Source organism: Drosophila nasuta, chromosome 3 (genome assembly GCF_023558535.2).
Source record: "Drosophila nasuta strain 15112-1781.00 chromosome 3, ASM2355853v1, whole genome shotgun sequence".
Taxonomy (NCBI): Eukaryota; Metazoa; Arthropoda; class Insecta; order Diptera; family Drosophilidae; genus Drosophila; species Drosophila nasuta.
Genome location: NC_083457.1, coordinates 29,422,074 through 29,446,430, shown reverse-complemented (window position 1 = coordinate 29,446,430; position 24,357 = coordinate 29,422,074). Strand labels below are relative to the sequence as shown.

General features: G+C 40.1%; 1 protein-coding gene across 1 annotated transcript; it reads right to left on the bottom strand.

The window, feature by feature from the left end:
• Window positions 1-8,047: 8,047 nt before the first annotated feature.
• LOC132788150 (hemicentin-2) lies at window positions 8,048-21,424 on the bottom strand (the record flags this gene model as incomplete). Its single annotated transcript, XM_060795480.1, has 8 exons — window positions 8,048-9,847; window positions 9,959-10,070; window positions 10,515-10,728; window positions 10,929-11,063; window positions 12,662-12,829; window positions 14,116-14,190; window positions 14,970-15,094; window positions 20,998-21,424. Coding segments are annotated over 8 exons (1,275 nt in total), but the record flags the coding sequence as incomplete, so codon positions are not given.
• Between the last annotated feature and the right edge of the window lie 2,933 nt (window positions 21,425-24,357).

Sequence of the window (24,357 nt, the reverse complement as noted above, 5' to 3'; positions counted from 1 at the left end):
AGCCCATAAATAAAGTCCTGGAGAAGTCCTTCGTACTCTTCCCTTTTTTTGCTGCCTCTTCACAGAGAGATGATGAATTGCGCTGATGACTCATTGGGGAGCATTCTTTTTCGCTTCTTTTCCCCTTCCTTCTTTTCTTCTTTAGCAATATTGTTTATATTTATTTGTAGCGTTTTTTTTTTGTTTTTGCCGCTTTCTTACTTGTTTGTATTTTGTTATCCGTTTTCTGGGTTTTGCTTTTGGGTTTTCTTTGTCAGCTGGTATGCACAGTTTATTGGGTAATTAGTCTAATTAACGCGCGCGCAACTTTCAAAGGCTGCCAAAATGAACCTGACTCTTGTTACGCACTCCACTAATTAAACACGCTTTTTATTTTAATCCATTACTCGATGGATTCGCACAGCTGTTGAATTGAAATCCCAAGCCTTTCTTCTTTCTTTGCTTCAGAGTGTCCTTTAGCTTGGCCTGCATTTAAGCTAAATCAAAAGCAAACTCGGGTGCTTGAACTGTGTTACTTTATGACAATGGAGAGGGGTAAAGGATGAGGAATAGAGACGAGTCCTGTGAGTAATATAAACCAAAAGGTTTGATTTTTTTTTAAATAGTTGCGCAGCACTTCAGTTTGTATTTGACAGAGAGAGAGAGAGACAGACCGAGTCAGTCTGAACAATGCAGAAACTAATAAAACTTTGTTTGCAGCGCCATATTCAACACACACAAACAGACATCATCTATACACATTTGTAGGGTGCAACGAAGAAAAAAGTGGAAGGAACGCCGTAAAACGTAGAATAACTGCAACTTCAACTCCAACTCGACACTAAATCAAAAGTTAAAGAAAGCAGCTCAATGTCCAGGGCAAGCGCACTTCGACTGCTGCCTGGCTGCCTGCAGTAGAAACGTGAGAAAGTAGTGCTAAGAATTTATGCACTCACCGCATGCCAAGGAATTGGACACACACACACACACAAGCAGTCAGGTAAAGCGGAAGTTCGTGGCCCATAATGGCTCAAATCTGAATTATGCGGCAAAAACGCAGAGGCAGCGAGGCAGAGAAGTGAATGAAGGGCGCCAATGGGAGTCTCTGAAGCGAATGGAAATGACATGCGGACATCCGACATCAGGTCAAAAATCAGCATGCTAAGCACTTTGGCGCCAACAACAACTCGTCTTGCTGCAGAGCAGAGCCTGCTTTTGACCAGCATTTGGACAGTTTAAGGCTTGACTTGCCCGTTCTCGTCTCCCTTTGGCCATCAAGTTTATCAATTATGCAAATGGCAAATTTAACACCTCAGCAACGTGCCACACACACACACACACACGATGGGAAGAAGAGGGAGAGAGACGTATAAGCAGCAGCCTCGCTGACTCCTCGCTGGTTTGGCCATAAATCTTGGACAAGCGAGTTGCAACGACTCGACGGGCAAAACCAAAAGCCACTGCAATGAATTTAAACTACTTTGAAGCTCGCGAATTTTTTTAAGCACCGCCTGCGACGGTCGCCAGTTGCCAGTCGCTCGTTGTTTAATTTTACAACGCTGTTCGGCAAAGTCCGGATATCACGGCAAAGTGGATTTTTCCGTCAAACATAAAAGCAAAGTTCGCACTCGCAATTAAGGGGAAGGGCAAGGGCAGCCCAGTCTGAATACTCAAACTGCAGTATTTTGTGCGAAAATGAAACACAAATGCCCGCCGGCTTATTAATTTAAATGTGAAAACGGAAAATGCACAAAAAAATAATGATACAGCAAAAAAAGCGTTGCAAACGTATGAAACAAAACACAAGCAATTTTTGCTGTCTGCTGTTTTCTTTATTTCAACCATAATTCTTAAACGCTTTCTGCTTGCATAAGCATTTGCTGTACTCAAACATATGTATAAATGTATATAGGTATGTATGTATTCTTAAACCTAAGCCGAATCGCATGCGATATCTTGCCAAATGGCAGACTCCGAATGCGACTTCAAATGCCGTCAGCTGCTGCTTGCTGCTGAGCTCAGCATAAAATGCCTTTGCTTATAATATTAAAATAGCCGGAAGCGGAAATTCGAAACGCCATTGCATGTGTGTGTTGAACTCGTATAAATATTCCATATTCACTCAGTCTCTGTCTCTCTCTATTTGTGTGTTTTTTGCATATTTGATTCTGTAAGGCAGCAGCAGCCCCCGTTGCATGTCACAAAGTATTTGATAAAAGTTGCATGCAACCGCCGCTGGCTACTTGGACTGCGTCCACCACTCAAAAGTCCCTCTACACACACACACACACAAACACACACCCATACACTCTGGGTAAATCAGTGTTATTGTTGTTTATTTTCAGACTGTAACAAATTATAAGTGCCGCATGTCGAAGGCTTCATTCCTTCTGCCCCCCTTTGAGCGTTGGTTGCTTTAAATGCTGGCATCTTGTTTGCATAACAAACACGTGGTGAACCTAAAAAAAAGGAAACCCACCTGCCGTGTTTGTTTTATTATAATGAGCAGAGCTAGTGAGAGAGAGTGAGAGAGAAAGAGAAAGGGAGACAGGAAGCAGAGCTCAGTAGGAGCAAGTTCAATGACTTTTAATTGGTCAACCAGACGGGAAACGTGCTTAGCTCTGGCTAGTTGCAATGTTAGTGCAAGGCTTTATTGACCGTTTTGCATACACAACTAGCTTAGAGTCGTCCGTCCAGGCAAGGTCATTACAAATGTCGAATGCCACGTCCCGACCTCTGTGCTCTGCTCTGACATTGATGTTGAATTGATGCCGAGCGTGTCAATTATGTTGCATTGCGACATGTAATCTGCAAATGTAAGCCACACACACACACACACATACAGAGACGGATATGGGCTGCACCCTGGAGACGCTCATTAGTTGACAACGTAGTCGAGTATGTGTATGTGTGTGTGTGTGGATTACAAGTATTCCCCATGTGCGGAGGATCTACCTACAATATCCTGTTCATTAAAATTAATGATTTCGATTTAGCTTGCAACACATTTCCAAGGTTGACGCACTCAACTTTACTCTAATGAGAATTGGATATTATCTAACAAATGCAACTAGATATGAGCATAAATGCATCCGGCGTAAGCAAATAGTTGCATTATGCATCATTCGAAGCCAAGTTCAGGTTGTTTTGCCAAGAATGTAATACCAAATGCTCACTTTGACGTGGCCTGCATTTGTAATTATGCTAATTGATCCAAATATTAATTAAATTAATACTATTTACATTTCATTCGAACCCGAGTTCGAGGCAATTTCTTTTACCAAATGATTCACATCGACATCAAAATGAAACTAAATTGATGACCATTTGCTTGCAGCCAAGTAGGCCAATTTTAATGAGACTTTAATTAAAATAAAATATACGGCTTATACATTCAACATTCAATCGAAATCCTATGAAGTCATTCGTTATAGTTGAGTCTTCTTCATTCACTTAACTTCCTTTTGTATAAGTATAAAACTTAATACACAGTCAAATATGAAGACACATTCCTAGAGTTATAAATTTGTTATATTTGTTTAATTAATTCAAATAAAATAATTGACAGCAAGTTAAGCTTTAGACTCTATATACTATGAAGTTATTTGATATTAGATAGATTCTTTCTCAAACTCGTATTGTAGAATTATTGAGCATAATCGAAAGTGAAATATGTATATTTTTGCACATTTATAGAATCATTTTAGTAAAATTTCTTTAACTAAAATGAAATAAATAGCAGCTAGTTTAAGCAATCAACTTTGAACTGAAATTTAATGAAGTTATTAGTCCTTAGATATAGTTTAATCATTATAGCTAACTAAACCTACTTTTGTGGAATTGTTGAAAATAATATTCAGTGAAATATGCAAACTTTTGCACATTTCTAGAATATTATAAATTTTATTTTCAATAATTCAAATCAAATAATAATCAGCTAGTTTAAGCATTCTGAATCGAATCGATATACATACTATGAAGTTATTAGTTGAGTCATCTTTCTTAACTCAAACTCGTTTTGTAGAATTATGGTGCATAATCAACAGTGGAATATGCAAAACTTTTGCTCATTTCTAGAAAGTTATTCAGCATTAAGGTAGAAATGATCAAATTTATAGAGTATGCTGTTTGCTGCGAACTTTTGATCAAATTAAGGAATACTTTTACTTTTAACTTTCTCTGTGTGTGTGTCGGTGTGTGCTTCAAATTAAAAAGTACTTCCGCATTACCGTAGTTAAGTCAAAGTTAAAGCCAAAGCGCGCTGCACATGTGTGTGTAAGTGTGTATGTGTGTGGCTAACTTTTTTAATTATGCTTGGTAAAATGAAAATGAAAATGCAACTTATTCGTATACTTGCACTTTTTTTCGACCTTCAGTCCATGTCCACGAGAGCTACTTGTGTCCAACAGCGAGAGTGCGGTGTGTGTGTGTGTGTATGTGGGAATGTGTGTGTAAAGGTGAAGGATGCCTTACGCTTTGAGTGCATTACAGCGTTTGGGACGTGATGATGCACTTGCGTTGCGTTGCGTTACGTTGCCAACATTGATGATAACTTTTTTCACCACTTGCGCTCAATACACAAATGTGCAATAAAATATGAGCAAAAATATTTCTTCAATGGGATGTCGGGCAGCACGTAAATGGCTTTTGGCTTTATTTTATGGCGTGCAGCTGTGGTTGTTGTTGTTGCTGTTGCTGTTGCAGTTCATGTTGTTTTGCCTTTGCCAATGCTGTGCACGGTTGCATCATCAATTATGCTTATCAAAACACAGAAAAGGGGCAAACTTTGGCCACTGACCACCAACAACACAGCACTACACTACACTGGCCCTTGGCTTGTCGAACGGGCAGCAAGTGCAACTGATTTGAGTGCACTCGACAGGTAATAAATATGAAGTGCTAAACACGAGATACGCGCATTTTTCTGCCGCAAAACTTTTTTGCTGTCTCTCTTTCATGCTCTCCCTCTCTCGATGTGCCTGCCACATCAATGAAACATTGTAGCCGCATATTGCAAAAGCTTTTAAACAATTGCTCTGTTTTGCTGTCTGAGGGGAGAGCAATAGTAAGGCAGAAGGGGAAAAGCGATGTTTTCCAATCAATTACCACAAATGTGCAGTGCAACCCTGTGAAATGACACGCCCACGTGGCATAGATTTCCACAAATGCACAATAATTTCTGGCAGCAAAGAACATGACAGCGACAGCTTAATGCCACCTTCAGTTTTGTGACCCCCTCATCCCCTCATCCCCACACCACCATCACCACTTGCCAACCCTTTCGTTTTCGTCTTGCTAGTTGAGCGTGTGTCCACGGAGCGTATGCGCAATGTGCGCGCCATTTGAATGATTGTTTTGCGTTCTGTTTGTTTGCACGGCCCGCGCTTGCACAAATGCTTTCTATCTAGTATGTACGTGCATTTGTTTGTGAATGTGCCAGTGTGTTGATTACAGTTATTTCAAGTTATTTGCAATTTTCTGTATGCACTTTTGGCGTTACAACTTTGATTGATGTGCCCAAGCACAGGCCATGGCATTTGTAATCGAAGGCTCCGATTGCCAGCAAGATGTTGCCTCCATCGCATAAGTTTGATTAAACTACTACAATTTGCATAAAATATTCCACGATTGAAGTGCACTTGACGATGGCTTCAAGAGAATTTGCAATTATTAGAAATGTATTAGAATTTAATTTCACTTAGATGACATCGAGTTGGACTGTTGAGGCTAATGTAACTCAAAGCTTAAATTTACGACAATAGCGCATAATGAAGTGTTTGAGATAAGCTAATGCTAATGCGTTCTATCGCTCACACATTTTATGAAATTATAAATTTTTGACACCAAAGACAAAAATGGTTTGCAGTATCTAACCGAGAAACGACTAAAATGAAATTGTTTTTCCTTTACCTACGCAAATTTTATAATCATTTTTGATGGGCGCCCCGTGCATTGGCAGTACACGTAATGTTATATCATTAAAGTTAATGCATTGGAAAATTCGATTACTTACAATTTGCAAAATGTGCCACAAATTGAAGCGAGTGGGCATGAGTTTTGACGTACACAAGTTAACTGCCAACAACTTGGCTTTAATGCTACGGACGAAGGTGGTTTAAATGCTTATAAGATTGCTATTTTTAGGTAATTTAGGACACGGTTAAAATTAGTCAGCTATTTGCGTGTTCGCAGTAGTAGTTAACGTGCCAAAAACCTTTTAATCAAAGCGGCAAATCGAAAATAGAAATCGCAAAGTTTTCAATCTCTCAAATGTCGAAGTATTTCGACACACTCGACTCGGAGCTGTCAACAGCCAATTTTGCCATTTCGGCTGCTTGTGCGAAAATAAGGAGAAAACTAAACTGAAAATGAAAATCAATAGTAGCTGGTCGAAATGTAAATACTCTTCGATAAGTTGGGTCAAAAAGTATAAAATTAAATTTCATAGATTTGTGCAAATAATCAGAGAAATATGGGCTAGAAAATTAAACAATTTAATTATTGCTCAATAAATTTGTAAGCTGTCCAACAATAATTTCAAACGATCCACTTGCAGAGTATTTCAATAAAGTTTCTTGCCTAGAAAGAGGCCGCTTCATGTCCAAGTTGCAAAGAGCCCATCGCTTTGTGTGTGTGTGTAGGAGAGTGTGTGTATAGTATAATTTCTTGTTGAAATTTCTCCATTACTTTTGCAGTTGAATGTTTTACTTTTACGCTCTTTGCTGGCTGCTGCTGGTGGTCCTGCTGCTGCTGCTCCTGGCTCCGCCTGCCGCTTGTGCATGGAAAATTTACTCGGGGTTCATTTGATTTGCCCGAAACTTTGGTGGCCACAAAAGTTTGCTTCTTGGCGGAGGCAGCGTTCAATGCATTTGATTTTGTACGCGATCGAAAGTTTTACTTCAAGAAATGTGAATTGAATGTGGGCAGGGCGGGAGCGCAACCGAGTTTCGTGGTGTCGAGGGAGGAGTTTACTGTGTGTGTGCTTAAGTGCAACATGTTTGCTGATGAAATGAACGGCGGCTCGTTGAATAAAAATGTTGACAGAAAACAAACTGCCAAAGCTTTGCGAAGAATGTCAAAATATAATTGGCGCGTAGTTGAAATATGCTTCTTATAGCAGGGATTGGGTGTGTGTGTGGATGTGTGCGTCTGCCTTGCTCCAACAATGGCGTCCAATTATAGCGCAAGTGTGGCACAATGGACGTCGATTTGACGTCATTTTGAGAGCCTCAATTGCCGCCAGCTGGCTGATTGGCATTGGCTGCCGAGTAGACACGAAATTGTAGCCTACTTTTTGGCTCCCATTGCAGCCACCCAAAACTTAAATGAAAGACTTGAACAGTTATTTTTAGTTATTTAAATTACATTTATTTCTCATGATAATCACTTGGTTTATTTCAATGCATTCCATATTGGTTTTGGTTTCAATGCAATCTCAATTAATCATTGTATGGCTATTCCGTTTTTTTTGGTTTCATTTTATGTTTGTTTTTTTTTTTTGTTCATCTTATTTGTTTGTGAACAAAGTGTTAAATTTAAGTTTTGTTAAATTCATATTCATTCGAAATTGTTTTTAAAGTTAAATTTTACAGTTATGCGCACGAGCATTTACATTGAAAACTCTTATTTTTTTTTAATGATTTCATCCCCCGGTTTTCATTCTCTGTGGTTGTTGTTGTTGTTGTTGAGTTATGCTTCGGATAAAGTACATACTTATATTAATTTCTGGCTTTATTATTTTGCATGTTTTCCATTAATTAGTTAATGGCCATTTCAATATGCTTTAATTAAAATATTTACAGTGGAAATGCTTAACAGTGGAAACCAAACGAATATTTGTTCATTTCATTTCATTTCGTCCTTTGTATCCTGTTTTATTTAAGTTTTATTTTTGTTTTTTTGTTTATATATAAAATTAAAAGTGCTGGCTTTAAATGGGCTTTAGGCATAGTACACATACACGTTACGTTAACATCAATGAAACTGACATTTGGTATTATTGGATTTGTGTTTTGTTTTTGGTTTTTTGTTACGCAATGATTTCGGCTTTATTTTCGTATTATTGATATTATTATTACTTTTGTTTACTATTATTAGTAATATTAATTTTTCGTATTCTGCTTTTCACACTAATGAATCTATTCAAATATCATGAAATTTTTAACAGTTGTTTATTATGGGTCTTTAGTAGAGTTTTCTCTTTCTTTTTTTCTTTATGTAAATGTACTTATTGTTTTTTTGGTTTTTAATTATTTATTTACTTTGAGTTTTTTCTTTTTGTAAACTGTTTAACACACAAATATGTGATTATTTTGGATTTTCTTTTGTATGCTTATATGGATGTTAATGCTTATGAAAAACAGTCAAAAAGTTGTACATGTTGGATTACATAGATGATTTTGTCTAATCTTCAGGTGTTTTGTCGTGAAGGAAGTTAGGAAACGTCATCCTGGTATCTAAAAATGTCTGAACCTTCAATTTGATTAGAATTATATCGAACTTGCGTCTCTATAGCTTACGGTTTCTAAATGATTCAATTTTTCTAGTTCGTTCCAAGCAGCAACATCTAAAGTAAGCCTCTTCGCATGTCTGTCTGATTCTCTGATTTTCGGTTTTGGCTGATTTGCTGAAACTTATGGCTAGTTTCATGGTTATAGCTACGATCTGTCTGTGTGTCTGTTCGGCTCTTAATGTTTCAGATTTGGGCAATTTATTACAACATGCAAATGACAGCTGCCCGCACTCCGAATACCCTTATTCACGCACAGCTGCTGTCCTTTCTTTTTCCCCCATTCAGTTCTTTGTGTCTGTTTTACTTGTTGTTGTGCTAGAATGCTTTTTTTTTTTTTGTTTTATGTATTTACACTTACAATAAATAATTTCTCTCTTTTTTTCTGTGTTTGTCGTGTGTGCCATGCCATTTGCAATACAATTTATTTACAAACTTAATAACGCAATTAATTACTATAATTTTTTTTATTTTGTGTTGGCTTTTGCTCTCTTTTTGTTTTGTTGTTATATAGACTTTGGGTTTATTCAATTGATAATTGGTAACAGTTGCAATAACGATTGGTATGGACTGAAATTGGCTACTTATGCAAAATGTTCTTATCTCGATTATATATATAATTATTCTGTATGCGGTCGCAAGTTTGATCCATTGAGATTATATCTGTCAGCGATGCAAACATTTGCTTAAGACCCAACAAAACATATTGATATCCAAAACAATTTGTTGCAGAGAATGGCCAATGATTGTTGTTGTTTTGTTGGCAAGGCAAAGCATTAACTATGTATAAGCTAACGAATTTAAAAGCCATAAACTAACTTTAAATGAAACTTGGGAGAAATGAATTTACCTTGAATTACAAATTTGAGGGTGATTAAAAAACTGTACACAATTATGTAAAACGATTACTAAAAACTCAACTTAAACTTATGTTTACGAGTATCAAAACATTTTATTGTTTTTCATACTTTTCTCATCTTTTGTTGTTGTTGTAAATGCCTTGCATACACACACACATTCATTGAATCTAAGTCTGAATAGATTGTGATTCGATTTATGTTGATTTTTACACAGTTTCTATTGAGCTTAGCCTAAGATTTACGCTAGATTTTTATTTCTTTATTTTTTAAATGTCGATTTTGTTCTTTTCTTTAAATAAATTATTTATTTGTATGTATAGGTATTATATTTAATTTTTTCTTGGATTTTATTTTATTTAAATTCTAACATTGAAATAGCTTAAATAGGATTTTGTTGTGTTGTTATCATCATATGAGTACTTTACTAAATTTCCATTTTTGTTTCGCTTGCGCCATGATTTTGTATCTGATTTAAGTTGCTTAGGTCAAGAAAATGCGTCTGCAGCAGGAAATTACAAAAGAAAACCAAGAAAACCATTTACGTTAACAGTAAAGTTATGATTGCAACTTTAGACGGGAGTAAAGAGTTGGAGGGGAGCGCAGCACTTACCTCACAACGACCGTGTTTAGCAGGAGACAGGGCGCCAGCATCGACCTAAATATGTGCGTAATGCGATCGGCCGAGGAGGTTTTGCGACGTGAGATTGCCGCCATATTGTCGCCTGCAAGTGACAGCGAATATAAATAGAAAAGTATATATATATATAAATTTGCAATAGAATTTGTATAGAACGGGCGACGCGCGACGAGCGAGGGGACAGCAGCGAGGGCGAGTGCAACGCGCATTTTCATTATCATTTTAATAAGCTGCAGGCGTTGCGCCGCTTACGCAATTTGCATATTTTCATTTACACTTCTTATCGTTGGCATCAAGTGCGCGGGATGGCTATTTAAATGCTAAAATCACAAGAAATTCAATTTGGCCGCGAGGTAGCCATGCAAATTGCATGCAACTGTAACGCCCTCGTTGTCGCCCTTTCCCCTCATACTCTCCGTTGTCATCATCGAATGGCAAGTTGGTAACCTAGAGTTTTCTTTGCAATTTGCGCGCTAATGCAAAAGTTGCAGCAGCTGTTTAATCCGCCCAAGATTCAGTCTGTGCTCACCTTTTGATACAAAGACATAAATGCTAGCTGGCTCGGTGTTGCTGGCAGAGCAGGTGTAGTTGCCGGAGTCGGTGATTTGGGGCTCCCGAATGATAAGACGACTCTGCGTGCGCGGCCCCGGTGTGGTCTCGATGGAGATGTCCCGCCTGGAGTCATAGTAGTTGATGAGACGGTCGTTTTTCTGCCAGTACACGTACTGCGGTGGTGTTGGACTCTGCCGAAATGGGAAATGAAACGGGTGAAGGAAAAAGAAAAACGAAAAAGGGATAGTATAAATGAGATGCAAATATCACGCATACGCGGTGTATGAGTTTAAATGCAAATTGGTTTCATAACTGTGCTGCAGCTGCGGCTCTGATTCAATTGTGGCATGCAACAACTGTTATTTTTTTGGGTACGTTTTTTGTTACTTACCTTCTCAATAATGCAAACCAAATTGATTGTTGAGCCCATGTCGACATGCAGTTCACCGGAGCCAAGTATGAAGGCTTCGGGCACAACCACTTGAAGATTCACAAAGTGAGAAATGATGCCAGTTGGTGTCGAGACCTGTGTTGACAAAGAAAGCAAAAGAGCAAATTCAGCAATTGAGTATCGAATTGTGAAGTTCAAGTACGATTTTGAAGTTGATTCATTCTCGCATTCGTTTAAAGCATGCGTCGTAATCAACTAAATTGTTAATGCATCAGTAAACTTGCTGCTGCTACTCTTCGTATTATATATAGTATAGTTTATTCCCCTTTCCAGACATCTAGCAACGTTTCGACTGCCAGAAATGTTGCACTCATTGAAATGCAAATCAAACAATTTCAATTTGGCACGCAAAATGAAACAAAAACGAGTATTTTCTATATAAGTGGAAAAGTGCTCGGCGTTTCCTACACGTTTCGCTTCGAAATATCCGGCGGGCAGTAGCAGCAAGAGCAGCAGCAGCAACAGACGACGGAGAACAGCAATTGCAACTGCAATCCAAAAGGAAAAATAATCATTTTGGCATATTTGCATGCAGTGCTCGTAGCCAGAGTCCGACTGTCGGTCAGACACTGACTGACTTCATATAGCGTTGGCTGGCATGTGGACTCTCCATATTGAAATTGCATGCAAACAATTTTGAAATTGAAGCTACGTTTTTCGAAGCTGCAGCTACAGCTTATCCGCACCGTTCGCTCGGCTGCTCAGTTGCTCAGCTTGTAAGTATGAATCCCAGCCAGCTGCAGTTCCAGTTGTCTTAGTGACTGGCCGGAGTAGCACTTGTCCTGATGCTACTGCTGCACAAACAGAGTTACTGTCAAGTGTCCATTTCAGGCGTTTCTGCAACTTTGTTGCTTTTCGGTTAGTTGTCTGCTGACTGCTTCCGTCTTTCGTCTTGTTGCTGTCGTAGTTTGATTGTTTTCTTTTCATTTCTCCATTTCATTTTTTTTTGTGCTGCAGTTGTTGTTCAACATACGCCCCAAAACTCATGCCAAACGTAACATATAGCAGCATGACTTTCGGCTTTGCCTGTTGTCTGTTGGGTTACTTTTGCATTACTTGGGATGCATGTCAGCACAGACTCGAACACACACATACACATCCTTAGTCACTGGGGCGTGTGTGTGCAAGTCACTGGCTAAATTTGTCAATGTCCAGTTTATCTGGCAGCCTTGGCGTCTGCGCTTGACAGCCACATGGTTTCGGCTGGCCGGCTAGCCTGTCAACGTCAGCGAACATGTGACACACGGCACGGCACAAGAAGCATGCAAGAGATGCGCGCAGACGCCGAGCATTTGGCTTAAATCGATGCCTTTGCATACATATACATATACATTTATGCATACATATGTATGTGGAGTAAAAGAGTACATTTGCATATTACAATTAAATCATGCGCCGTGTAAAAATCGACAGTGATGTGAAATCAGCGAAACCGTAAGCCCCAAAAACCTCAATATTGCGTATACGACGCATATACAAAAGGGGGCCAGGGAGACGCGCCCCAAAACGTAGCATATGCAAATGCACTTTAGTTCATTTCAACTGCATTGCATGCATAAAATATGGAATTGCCCACCTTCCCCTTTCTCTTCTCTTCTCACTCCCATTCCTTTTTCCTCTTATCCATACCCTTTCCCATTCCCAGTCCCATTCCCTTTTTGAGGTGAACTCACCTGGCACTCGTACATGCCGTGATCCCGGCGCTGCACAAACTTTATCTGCAGCGTCCACATGTTGGAGCCGGGCGTGTGCAGTATCGCGAAACGCTCATCGTTTGTATAGAGCTGGGCGCCGGAGGATAATATATGCCAGTCCCGTCGGCGTATCCAAGAAATTTGATTCTGTTGCAAGGTATATACATATAAAATAATGAAATACAAAAATACAGAAGCAGTGTACACATATAATGTATTATCGATTTCAGGCACTGCCTAAAGAGAATACATGCTTTTTAACATGCAAACACAGGCAGACGGGAATGAAATGTTAATTGCGATAGCGCATAAAAGTATGCAATACAAAAAAGTTTAACTCAACTCATACACGCTCATATTATATTATGGTATGTAGAACAAGTGCATGCAATTAGCGAAACATATTGTCATCCAATGGCCGCGATTTTATAACAAAAGTGTGATTATAAAAAGCACTTCAACAGGCGCTGAACACACACATCCAAAACTATGAGCATATTATAGAAATAAATTAAAATGTCGCAGAGTAAAACTACGATACGGTCATGTTACGGCGTGTTAAGGTCGAAGTGAGTTCTTATTTAATTGCATTTTAATAGGAATCCACCGCTTACCGTTGACCGTTGACCCCTTTGAATGAATGAATGTTGGTGTTTTGGTGTCGAATTGCATTTAATGAAATATAGTTAGTGTCGTGTGTTGTGTTTGCACTATTCCAATGAGATGAACTAATGAAGAGAATTGCTATGCAGATGTTCTTTGGTCTCTCGGCTTTTGATTAATTGATATTTTGGCACATGCCTGGCCCAATTATGACCTCGTCCGTTGCTGTTGCGTGTCACATTTTGAGCATTTAATTGCTTGTTAGCAAACGCTGAATGTCAAACAAAAGCGTACACAATGTCATGCCGAAAACGTTTTCTGGCTTTCAGCTGCAAATTAAGCTCGTATTTGTATTTCGTGCTCAACTCTCTCTCTCTCTCTCTCGCTTGGCCAAACAAATTGGGCTTTTGCGTGCTTCCCCCCCGATCATTTGGCGCAAGAAATAAACTAAACTACAAATAAGCAAGGACTGCAACAAAAACCAAAGCAAAGTGATTTAACTCAAATGCTATATAATTAAAAAGTGTAGCTCTGGCTATTAAAATGAAAATCGCACTGGAAATGCACTTAAAACTGCGCACAGCTGGAGTTGCGTTTGTATGTTTCGCTGTAGCTAAAGTGAAATAAATTCAATTCGCAGTGACTAAACATTTGCCAGGCAAGCGGAATGCGATGTGAGGCTCCATTGTTGCATGCATACAAATACGAATACGAAAACGAATACGATTACTACGCTTAATGGTAGATGCGAGTGCTAAAGGAATGAGGAAAAGCCGCGTTCACTATGCGGCACAATTAGAGAGACAAAAACAAACCCAATTTACACCCACTCTATCCACGCCGGAGACCTTGCAGACCAGAAAGGCGGTGCCACCAAGCTGGACGGTCGTGTTATGCGCCATCAGCTGTTGGAAGAGAACGAAATGAAAAGAGAAAGAAAAGAGAAAAGACAAGACAAAAAGTTAAAAGTTCATTTTTTATGTGTTGCCTGCAAAAAAATGGAATAGAATAATAGCAGCATAGCAAAAGGAAACCGAATATGCACACCAAATGCGAGCCACGTCGCACAATTAGTCAGCGCAACCAGAGGAGGACGCCATGTACAATACCATATATATTAGAATATTCTCGATCTGAGGCAATAGCTTCTCCATTCTGCACCGAGGGGGGAGGCAATTGCGGTTGTGGCGTGCCTCTGTCTGCTATTTGGATAATTAGATTCGAAGTCGAAGCAGTGGCAGAAGCCGAAGCCTGGACGAATGAAATATAAATAAGCACTAACGATTAATTACACTTGGCTCGTCCTTATGTTGTATGGTAATTAGCATTATCCTGGCCCACTATTTGCATGTCCTTCGGGCGATTTTCGTTTTGTCGTTTCTCGATTTTGGGTGCCCATCAAATTAACATATTGATAAACTAAAAGTTTGTATTCTCTTTACAACTAAGAATGTCCTTCGGTCTTTGGCTGGACACTCTAAAGTGCTCTCTTGGCACACGTAGTTGCTGCAATGCTGCTAAGTAAAGTGCGACAATGAAATCGACAAGCTGCGACGGCTGCTTTGAAGTCAATTCAATTTGAATTTAAAATACACTTGAATGCACTTCATTGATGCAACAACCAGCAATCCTCAGCTCCTCAGTAGTCTGTTTGAGCAATCTGTCACGATGGGCGTCGACTTACCTCACTGTCCTCGAACATGGGGCTGTCACTGGAGTCGAGATTATTATCCAATTTTGAGTCGGCATTTATACCGCCGCGCATCCATAGCTTCTTCCAATCGTTATCTGTGAGTATTGACTTTTGGTCTGCAATCAAAGAGACAAAGACAAAGCGAACATAAGACAACGACAAGAGAATGGACAAATAAGCTGCAAGCTACAAATTGCGTTAAAGGTCACTCAATGCACTCAGCTGTGTGTTGAGTTTAAGATAGGGTTTGAGTTTCCAGTTTCAGTTTGAATTGGCGTTTAAGATGGCCAATGCAATCAGTCGATGCAGGCACAATAAATCGTATCTAACCATTTGTAAAGTTCGCAATTGCATTGCCAAATATCCGTGTTCGATGTTCAACTGTTCACCTGCTGCCCCTTGTTCGAAGAACTCGATACTGTTGAAATAATAAAGCATTTGATTGACATCCCAAACTCAGCGTGTTATTTACGATTATTCCCTCAACATGGCATTTATTGATTTCACTTGTCACACACACAGTCACACTCGCTCACATGGTTAACCTTACAATAAAGTAAAGACAAAATGCTGTTCATTGTCCTCGGTTATTTTGTTGATCACGCAACATCGAGTACTCCTATAATTACATCAACTGAGTTCGTGCGAACTTGGGCTTTTAATTAATAATTTTATTTGATTTAACAATGTGTTTGTTGCTCAAAAGTTGCAACATTTTTTCAACAGAAATGCTTCCCCATGGGAGGTTGCCATAGCATTTTTATGTTTGTTTCTTCAAAATAAATTGTTATTACATTGAAATTGTGATCGTAAAGTGGGAATCTTGAGAGGCGAGAATCCTAAAGCGAATGTTGAACTTGGGGAATTGCTTTTGGGTGCGTAATGTTTGGGCACGGCTTTTCTAATTAAAATCAATAAAAAATAAAGCAAACATACAATTTTGTGTGAGCAGAAGTAACCACAAAATGACACGCCTTGCTTAATATCAAAGAGCAAATCAAATCGATGTTCGATTAGCTTGATTGAAATGTAGACAAAGCAAAGCTAACTAAGAACGGAAGTTACTTCTAGGCTCTAAAGAGAAGGTATCTGCTAGCCGAGAAAAGTTGTTAACCACTCAAGAACTGAGTGGACGACCGCTGTGCTAGCCATTAGTTTAAAATTACAACGCCAAGGGCCAGGATGGAAATTTATTAAGTATACGCTACATGCTAATTTTAATCAGGCAACTTAAATTCTAAAGTCGATGTGTACGTTAATTAGCAAACTTTGATTGCCCTGGCAACTGAGGAACAAGAGTGGCTAAGAGTGGCGGCCAGCCCTGAAGCTCAAAATTAAATTTACGCCGTCTTTAGCTTTAAATACTACAAGTGTAGAGTAATATATACGTGCATATATATTTTTTAATGCGCTGCGTGCTCAAGCAGCTGGAATATGGCTAACCGAAGGGCTGCCTCTCTTCATTGCCGTGTGGTGTGCTACTATTATTAACTCAATGTTGTGGAGGGGAGCGAGACAGCGTGCAGCTGTGAGCTGTAAAACGGAATTTAATCAATCAATCAATCAGCGGTGCGTAATGCAGGAAAACTTTCAAGCAGCCAACACATGAGCTTGGCCTTGAGCGTCATCCCCTTTCACACACACACACACACACACATACTTGCTTTTGCCCTACCCTAGGGCAATTTGTTGTGTGAAAAATCGAAGTAAGTAGAAACAGAAAATGCGCAGTGTCTACAGCCAACTACTCTACTCCCGTCTTCTAGTGTCTGCGTCTCTCTCTGTCTCACCATTCCCTTCTCCTTGATTTCCTGTGAGCCATAAAACACAGCGAAGCGAGTTCGCCTCGCACTTTTATTGCCTCGTAAATTTTTATAGTTCATACTTTAGGCATGCGTATGCAATTCGAATCCCTACAAACTCCACTCGCATGCTACCAAAAAACCTCATACTTGCTTCCGCGTGTGTGTGTTAACGCCTCTGCACTTGTATTTGTTATTGAAAATGTATTTTTTTTTTGGATTTGTATTTGTGTTTGTGTTTGTTGAGTACATGCGCATTGTCCTTTGTTAGTGCCGTGTAATTTATGCGCCTGATTTGCGCTCTGACGTCAAAGTTTTTGGTCACGCTGCATTGAGTTTAAATTCACCGAGATTCGTGTGTCTGTGCTTCGTATTCGATATTAAAAGCATGCAGACAATAATAACGCGCCATTAATAACAACACACACAAAATATGCCAACAGCACAACAAAAGGCGGCCACTCAACCACTTGGCCGCTTTATGATGGGTCAGGTCGATTTTTCTGTGGTCAACAAAACAAATAGAAACCAACACAAACGAAGAAGAAAGAAAAATATGTATAAATAAATATATACTCGCATACATATGAGTTTAACTCTGATGTTATGTGTGTGGAGCCAAAAATATAAATTCTTTATCTTTTGCATTTGTATGCATGACAGCAACAGACACACACACACATGCCGCACACACACTCGCACACTTGGCTAACTGACAAGTCAAAATATATTGCGCATGTTAAGAGGAATGTAAATGCTCAGACAAAAACACAAATACAAACACAAAAGCCAACGTTTGCCCCGCCCAACGCAGCGTCTAAGGTCAAGTGCCTGCCTCACTATGAGCCATACACGAGTGTGTATGTGTCCGTGTGTGTGTGAGTCTAAATGCGATAATAGTAAAAAAACACGCACAACTAATAAAATGGCTAAAGTCGCGTATTTCAACGCGAGGCTCGTTTCATTTTCTCTCAGCGTTTTGGCCGCTTGCTTTTCTACGTGCGCATGTCAGTTGCCAGCGGCTTAGGCGTGTGAATTATATTATGCCTGAAAGTAGGCAACAGTAATAAAACTTGTGCAAAAAGCAATAGAAACTGGTGACCGCCCAGTGACGCCCTATAGTCGACTAGCTGGCTGGCTGGCTGGCTGGCCACCCGCAACCGCGCAAACCGGATGTCTTGCAAAAATATAGCCAAAGCCGAAAGAAGCAAAAAAAAGAGAAAATATTGTTAAAGCCGCTTTTCGTTTTTCATTTAATTTCCCACCCACATTCTCACACTCGACAGCCTGGAGAGCTTCTCATTCTTGGCTGGGGCTAGTAAAAAGCGATAAATAATGAAGTCAGCAAGTGCGAGTGGCGTGGCTTGCATGTTTATTATTAATAATAAATATTTCTTGTCAATCTTGCGAGCGTTTAAGTTGTATGGCCCCTTGACACGACACATGGCCACATGGCTTCAGGCTCTATGCCTGCTGATAACGTTGTTGTCGCTGTTGTTCTTTTTGTTGTTGTTGTTGTTGTCGACCTGCTGCGCACTTGTCATGTTAATTTATCTGTCTTTTACTTGCCCGCAAAACACTTTTTCACTTTACTTGCTCACAGACTTGTGCCAGAGTCTTTGTCTACTCTCCACTCCACAACCGGTTGCAACCCATTGACACCCCATGGCGTATGCGTAATATTTTAATGCGCTGCCAATATGTCGGCGTTGTCTGCCGCCAGGCTAAGCTCGAAAGCTGCTTAAGTCGACGCTTCTTTGGCAGCGTGGCCAAAGTGCTTAGCAGTTTTTAAGCTGCCTGCCTGATGCTTGCCTTAGCTGCTTGTCTGCTTGGCTGCTGTTGCCTCACTCTACCTTAGTCTCAGTCGCTGTCATCGTCGCCTGTGCTTTGCTTGGTTATAACCTGAGCTCAACCCCGTAAGCTAAAGATCGCGCGTCTAGCGTTACAAATGCCATGAGCTTAATATTAAAACCACTAAGAAAATTTGCAAAATAGCTGAAATTTTACGACGCATTAGAAGAGCATCTCGCTCGGCTGAAGCAGGAAAGGCAAACTCATTTGCACTTGAAACATGAGCACGAGTGTAAATACGAGCGAAAGCCAAAGGGCGAAAGAGCACGAAAAAAAAGAATGCGAAAAAAAAACAAAACAAAATATTGCAAATGCGAGTTGTTTATTTGTACAAGCGTGTGTGTCTGTATTTGTGTATCTCTATTGTGTGTGTGTGTAGTGTGCGTGTGAAGCCGCCCTAGCGACCTTGGCGCAAATATGCAGAGAGAATGACAGAAAGACAGTGAGACTGTGAGACAGACCGAGGTAAGCACAGAGAAGTTGACACGTGTGTTTTCGCAATAGTTCTTGTTGCCTGTCAGCTGGAGAGTGCTTAGCTGACTTTACTCTTTTTTATATGCTGTGTGTTTTTATTTTTTGTGGGTCGCAAAAGCCTGCGCTCGATTTTTTTCCAGCAAAAATATTTGCGAAAGTGAAGTCAAACTCTTGACTTTTTTTTTTTGTTAAATGAAAGTTACACATTTGGCCTTTGCCGCGCTTTTGATTTCATTCTAAGAATTATTTGCATAACTCGCAAACGCACTTTAAAAGTCAATTTAAAAAGTTTTCTTTCACTCGTTTCGCTTTTTTTGTCTTTTTTACTTTTTGCTGTTTGTGTCACTGTTTTTGTACAGATTTTTCAGGCCACAAGGCGTGGCAATAAATTTTCAATTTCTGCGCTGTCACGCGAGTTGCACTCACTCGCCAAGCACGCAGTTCACAGTTCTCAGTTGCCAGTTCCCGGAGGCTGCGTAATGAGCGGCCCGCGACCCGATAAGGTGTCGCCGTAGCTACGTTGATAATTTATGCGTAACGCGTTTGGCCAGCCAACAACTAAAACAGAGAACAAAAAATGAAGAAGTGGCAACACACTCTTACACCCCGCCCTGGTGGGGGGCTTTTAGGTCAAAACCAAAGCCACAAGGGCAACAGGAACACAGTAGCACCACCGACAACAACAAAAACAACAAGAAATGGCGGGTCGCCCTTAACGCTAATCTCTCCCCTGTGTATTTTTCATTATCCTTATTATTTGTGAATGTTACGTGTCGGCCATAACTTAGAGAGGCTAACGATGCGTATACGTGACGCCGTAGAGCACTCTCATACCCAGACTCACACTCGCACTCGCACACCAACTAACACACACATTCACACGATAAACAAAAGCGTTTGGGTGTGCCAATGCTTTTAGGCGCCTTCGTCCATTTAAAGCAAATTAGCGGAAGGTCAAAAACTGTGCAATGCCGCGAGCAGCGAACTGTGAGTTGGGGAGCTGAGTGCTCTGTGCTCTGTGCGAGAGAAAAGCTGCGAACTCTGATGAAAAATTAATAATTGTTTGCCAAGCAATTGCCGTTGCGGCTTTAAAATGTTTACCTGCATTGTTTGGAGCCAGCTTTGCCCACATAAAATGCTAAAAAACTTTTCTTTTTTTCGTTTTGTGTGTGCCCAAATATAAAAGATACTCGAAAAATGAAACGAAACGAAAACGGAAACTCAACAAAACTGAAATGGAGCCACTTGAGTTCCCAGAGGCTGCCTGTCTCTCTCTGCTCGTTCTCAATGTCTCTCAATGTCCGTGCGTCCGTCTGTCAGTCAGTCTGTTCGTTTTTAGCTGTTTGCGTGCGCATTCCATTTGCAAAATGAATGGCAAACATTAAAGTATTCTATAATATTTCAACGTCTTCGTCGCCGCAGCGTCGCAACGTCGCAACGTCGCAACGTAGCGCTTCCTATTAATATAAATACGTAAATTTTGAGTGAAAGTTGTAGCCGCAGGTGGATACTTAGCGCTGAAGTAGACTGGAATTTAACGCGCTGCCAGCATAATAAAATGTTCTAGCATAATAAATCCGTAAATTGGTAAAGTTGCTACCAGCGCATAGCCTCCCTCCTTAATGTCTGGGATTAGGCTTTTAATTGTGCGGCCCGGCGCGGTAGACCCTAAGGGTGTTCAGTTTATTTATTTCAACAAACGAAGAGATCGTTGAATGCAAATAACAAAATAAACTGCTGCATACTTTTAGGGGGCGCGTGAAAATTTCATTTGCAATTTTCAATTCAATTGCGAGGGCACTAAAACCGAACACTCCCCCAGCAATTGCTGGGATTAATTAAATAACAGCTTGTTGTTGTCGATAATATTCTTCTGAATTGTTAACGCTTACCTGGCTCCAGTGTGGTGGCCAGCAGCAACGTTGGCAGGCAGAGCAGCAATATTCGCAGTTCCATTAAATGCAGCGGCACATGCAGCAGCCGCTGTCGCAGCAGCCGTGGCAGCAACATTTGTGGCAACCCTCTCTGTTTACGTGTTGAAGCAACTTCAACTCCTTTTGCGCTGGGAGCGGGGCGATTGCGACTCCCTCTACTTGTGTTGTTGTGGCTGGCGTCTTCAACTACAACAACAACTGGAGCAGACAATGGCACATCGATGCCATGCGATGCGTAGCGTTCTGATGATGTTGCTGCTGCTACTGTTGAGTGCTGCAGTTGCTCCTTTTCTAGTTGCTGTTGTTGCTGTTGCTGTTGTGTTGCCTGCTTATTAGGGTTAATGGCTTTTTGAATGAACGCGCTGTTTCCTTTCAGCAATGGCGTTCACAATACCACAACACCCTAACACACATATGCTATGCCTGCTTGTCTGGCTGATGCGCTGATAAATGATGCTGTTGATGTTACAGTTGCTGTTGTTATTGTTGCTGTTGCTACTTCTACTTCGATGTGCAGCGCAGCCTTCTCTTTATTTTTGTGTTGCTTTGTTGTCGCTTGTCAATGTGTTTCGTGTTGTTGCTGTTGCTGCTGTTGTCGCTATTGCCACTATTGCCAAGTTGCCAGTTGTGCTCGTTTTCTATGGCAGCCGTGACAACGATACCAACACACTACGAAAAGACTTTTCTATATGTATCAAATTTGCAGCTTGTTGTTCGCCTCTTTCTGCCGTTTTTCTTTTGCTATAAGTTGGCTAGTTTGTTCCTTTTGCTACTGCTGTTGGGCGACAGGGCAAAACTTGCATGTTCTCCATCATTTTTCATGTCACTGCGCATTAGCACATTAAGCCACGAGTATGTATTGTTGCTATTGTGGCAATGTGGCTGCTGCCGTTGCTCCTTCTGCTACTGTTGCTACTTTTGCTACTGTTGCTGTTGCTATTGTGTAGCACAGCAAAAAAATTAACACTCGCTTTTTATGAAATTACATTCAATTTGCTGTAGTGGCTCTTTTTGCTTTCACTCGCTTTTTTTTTTGTTTCTCTCCCACAATAACAACAAAAAAATGGCAACAACAAACGCGTCACGTCGATGATGAATCGCTTTCAATGTGTAATGTCTTTTCAAGCAGCAACTTCTTCCGTCTGCTGGGAGACCTTTTCTTTGCTCTCTCTTAACGATTTCTGTAAATAAATGAAAATAAAGCAATTCACCGATAAGTACATTAAATATCAAATGTATTAATATATTAAACTGCAATTTAAGAAATTGAGGTTGTGACTTCCAACAATAAAAGAAAAATACTGTCAATTCACATTAAATGATTTCTTTTATATTAAACTGCAATTAAATATTATTTTATTTGTGAACTACTGAACAATGAAAGGATTTTAATGCTTCTTTGCTCAAATTGGTTTATTTGGCATAACATATTTAAATACATTTTTTTTGGAGTGCATCTCAGAATTTATTTCCTTTCTTGCTTTATTTTGCTGTAAAAATTTTGTTCTATGGGCTAAGAATAGTAATTTTGTTTTTGATATGAAAATCAATAAATTTTTATTGACAGAGTTTCCAGCTGTTTGGGCATTGACTGTAAGCTGACAATTAACCCAATTCGAATGCGACAACAGGACTTGCGACTGCGATTGTGATTGTGACATTTTCCCCAGTCGGTTTATGAGTCCGTTGAGCGGATTTGTTTTCAGCTGAAATTAATTGAATTGCCAGCTGGTCTAAACAGCATTTGTATTGTAATTGGACATCTTGGACAAAACAGCATCGACATCAAATTGAATGCTCGAGTCGAGTCGAGTCGAGGTCGACCTAATTGTGTATACGAAGCTGTAAGCTTTCCATTCATTTGCATACAAAATGGCATTTATTTATTGTAGCAGCAAATTTGTCACATTATTTATAGGTCAACAAAAGACAGCACAGACTTGTCTCACTTTATGCAAAATAGTTGCTCTTCAGCTCTTGTTTTTTCATCTTTTTTTCCTTCTGCTGTGTTGACCTACGTTCTAATGAACGACACAACAATTGCGCTCACTCGACGAGTCTCAAGTTGCTCGGGGAGTTCGTTCAGTTGTTTTTCATATAAATTTTTATTTATTCGCCCATACGCTCGACCGCGTTTAGTATTTTTGGGAATCTTTTTTATGCTTAAACGCATAAAAAACACAACTAGCAATATTGGTCAAAAGTTTTCAGCAAACTCGTAATTTTTATCTGAGTTCGGCTATCATCGTTTTCTTTTTTATATATATCGTTTAATATTTTATATGCAGACTCAAGCCGCACACAACTGACGTCAATGAACCCCGAATTGTTGCCATGTGGAGGTGTTTATGACGAGAGTATATTATAATTTAACTGCCCTTGGAAGGCTAGACTAGACAGATAAAACTATGGCATTAAAATTGCAAATTTGCGTTTACTTCTCATTTTAATTACATATCATATATATGTGTATATGAGTGGGAGTGTTTGTGTAAAAGAATAGTGTGATATTTAATTAAGCATCGCGTCCGAAAGGCAACATTAGCAAATGTCATGCGGCATGAATTTATGACACACTCGTGTACAATTCATTTAAATTGATAAAAGCAGCTGATGGCGAATTGCAGTGGTTTGGGGTGGTGCGGAGGTGGTAAGGAGGTGGTGGTGCAATCGTGCGGTGCTTGTAGTTGTTTGCTACTTTGATTCTTTCGTATCAAATGCTGCAGTTTAGAGTAATTCGCTGGCAAATGTCATGCAAGAGGAATGCTATTTAATGTCTCCCTCTCCCACTTCTCTCTCTATTTCTTGCTCTCTTTGTGTTTGTGTACAACACAACTATGCACTTAAATGCAGTCACGTATACACACACACACACATACACACAGAGACATATTCGCAGTCGTACATATTATTATCTTGACACAATGGTGCCATAAAACTTAAAGACCCCCACAGCAGTGGCTCACCCTCCGTTGCCCTCCCGGAACTGGGCGACAAGGGCAAGCGCTCTGTCCTCCACTTTCCTCTCTTCTTTTCTCTATGAAGGACATGGCATTTGGCACTGCTGCAACGCCTTCTACTTGCTGCCTGCTGCCTGCTGTCCCGGCGTGCTTTTCCCTTTACTTCTCCTCCTCCTTGCTTTCGCCTTCTGCTGGTTTCTGGTTCTTCTGCTTCTTCTGTACTTGTGCTCATTGTGCTTTCTTTTCATGGTACTCGCAGTGCATATGCACATTTGTTTGCATTTTGCTGGAACGTACTCGCATAGAGGGCGGACGGGAGGAAGGGAATGTAAGAGGAATCAGGACTGGCTGTCCTAGC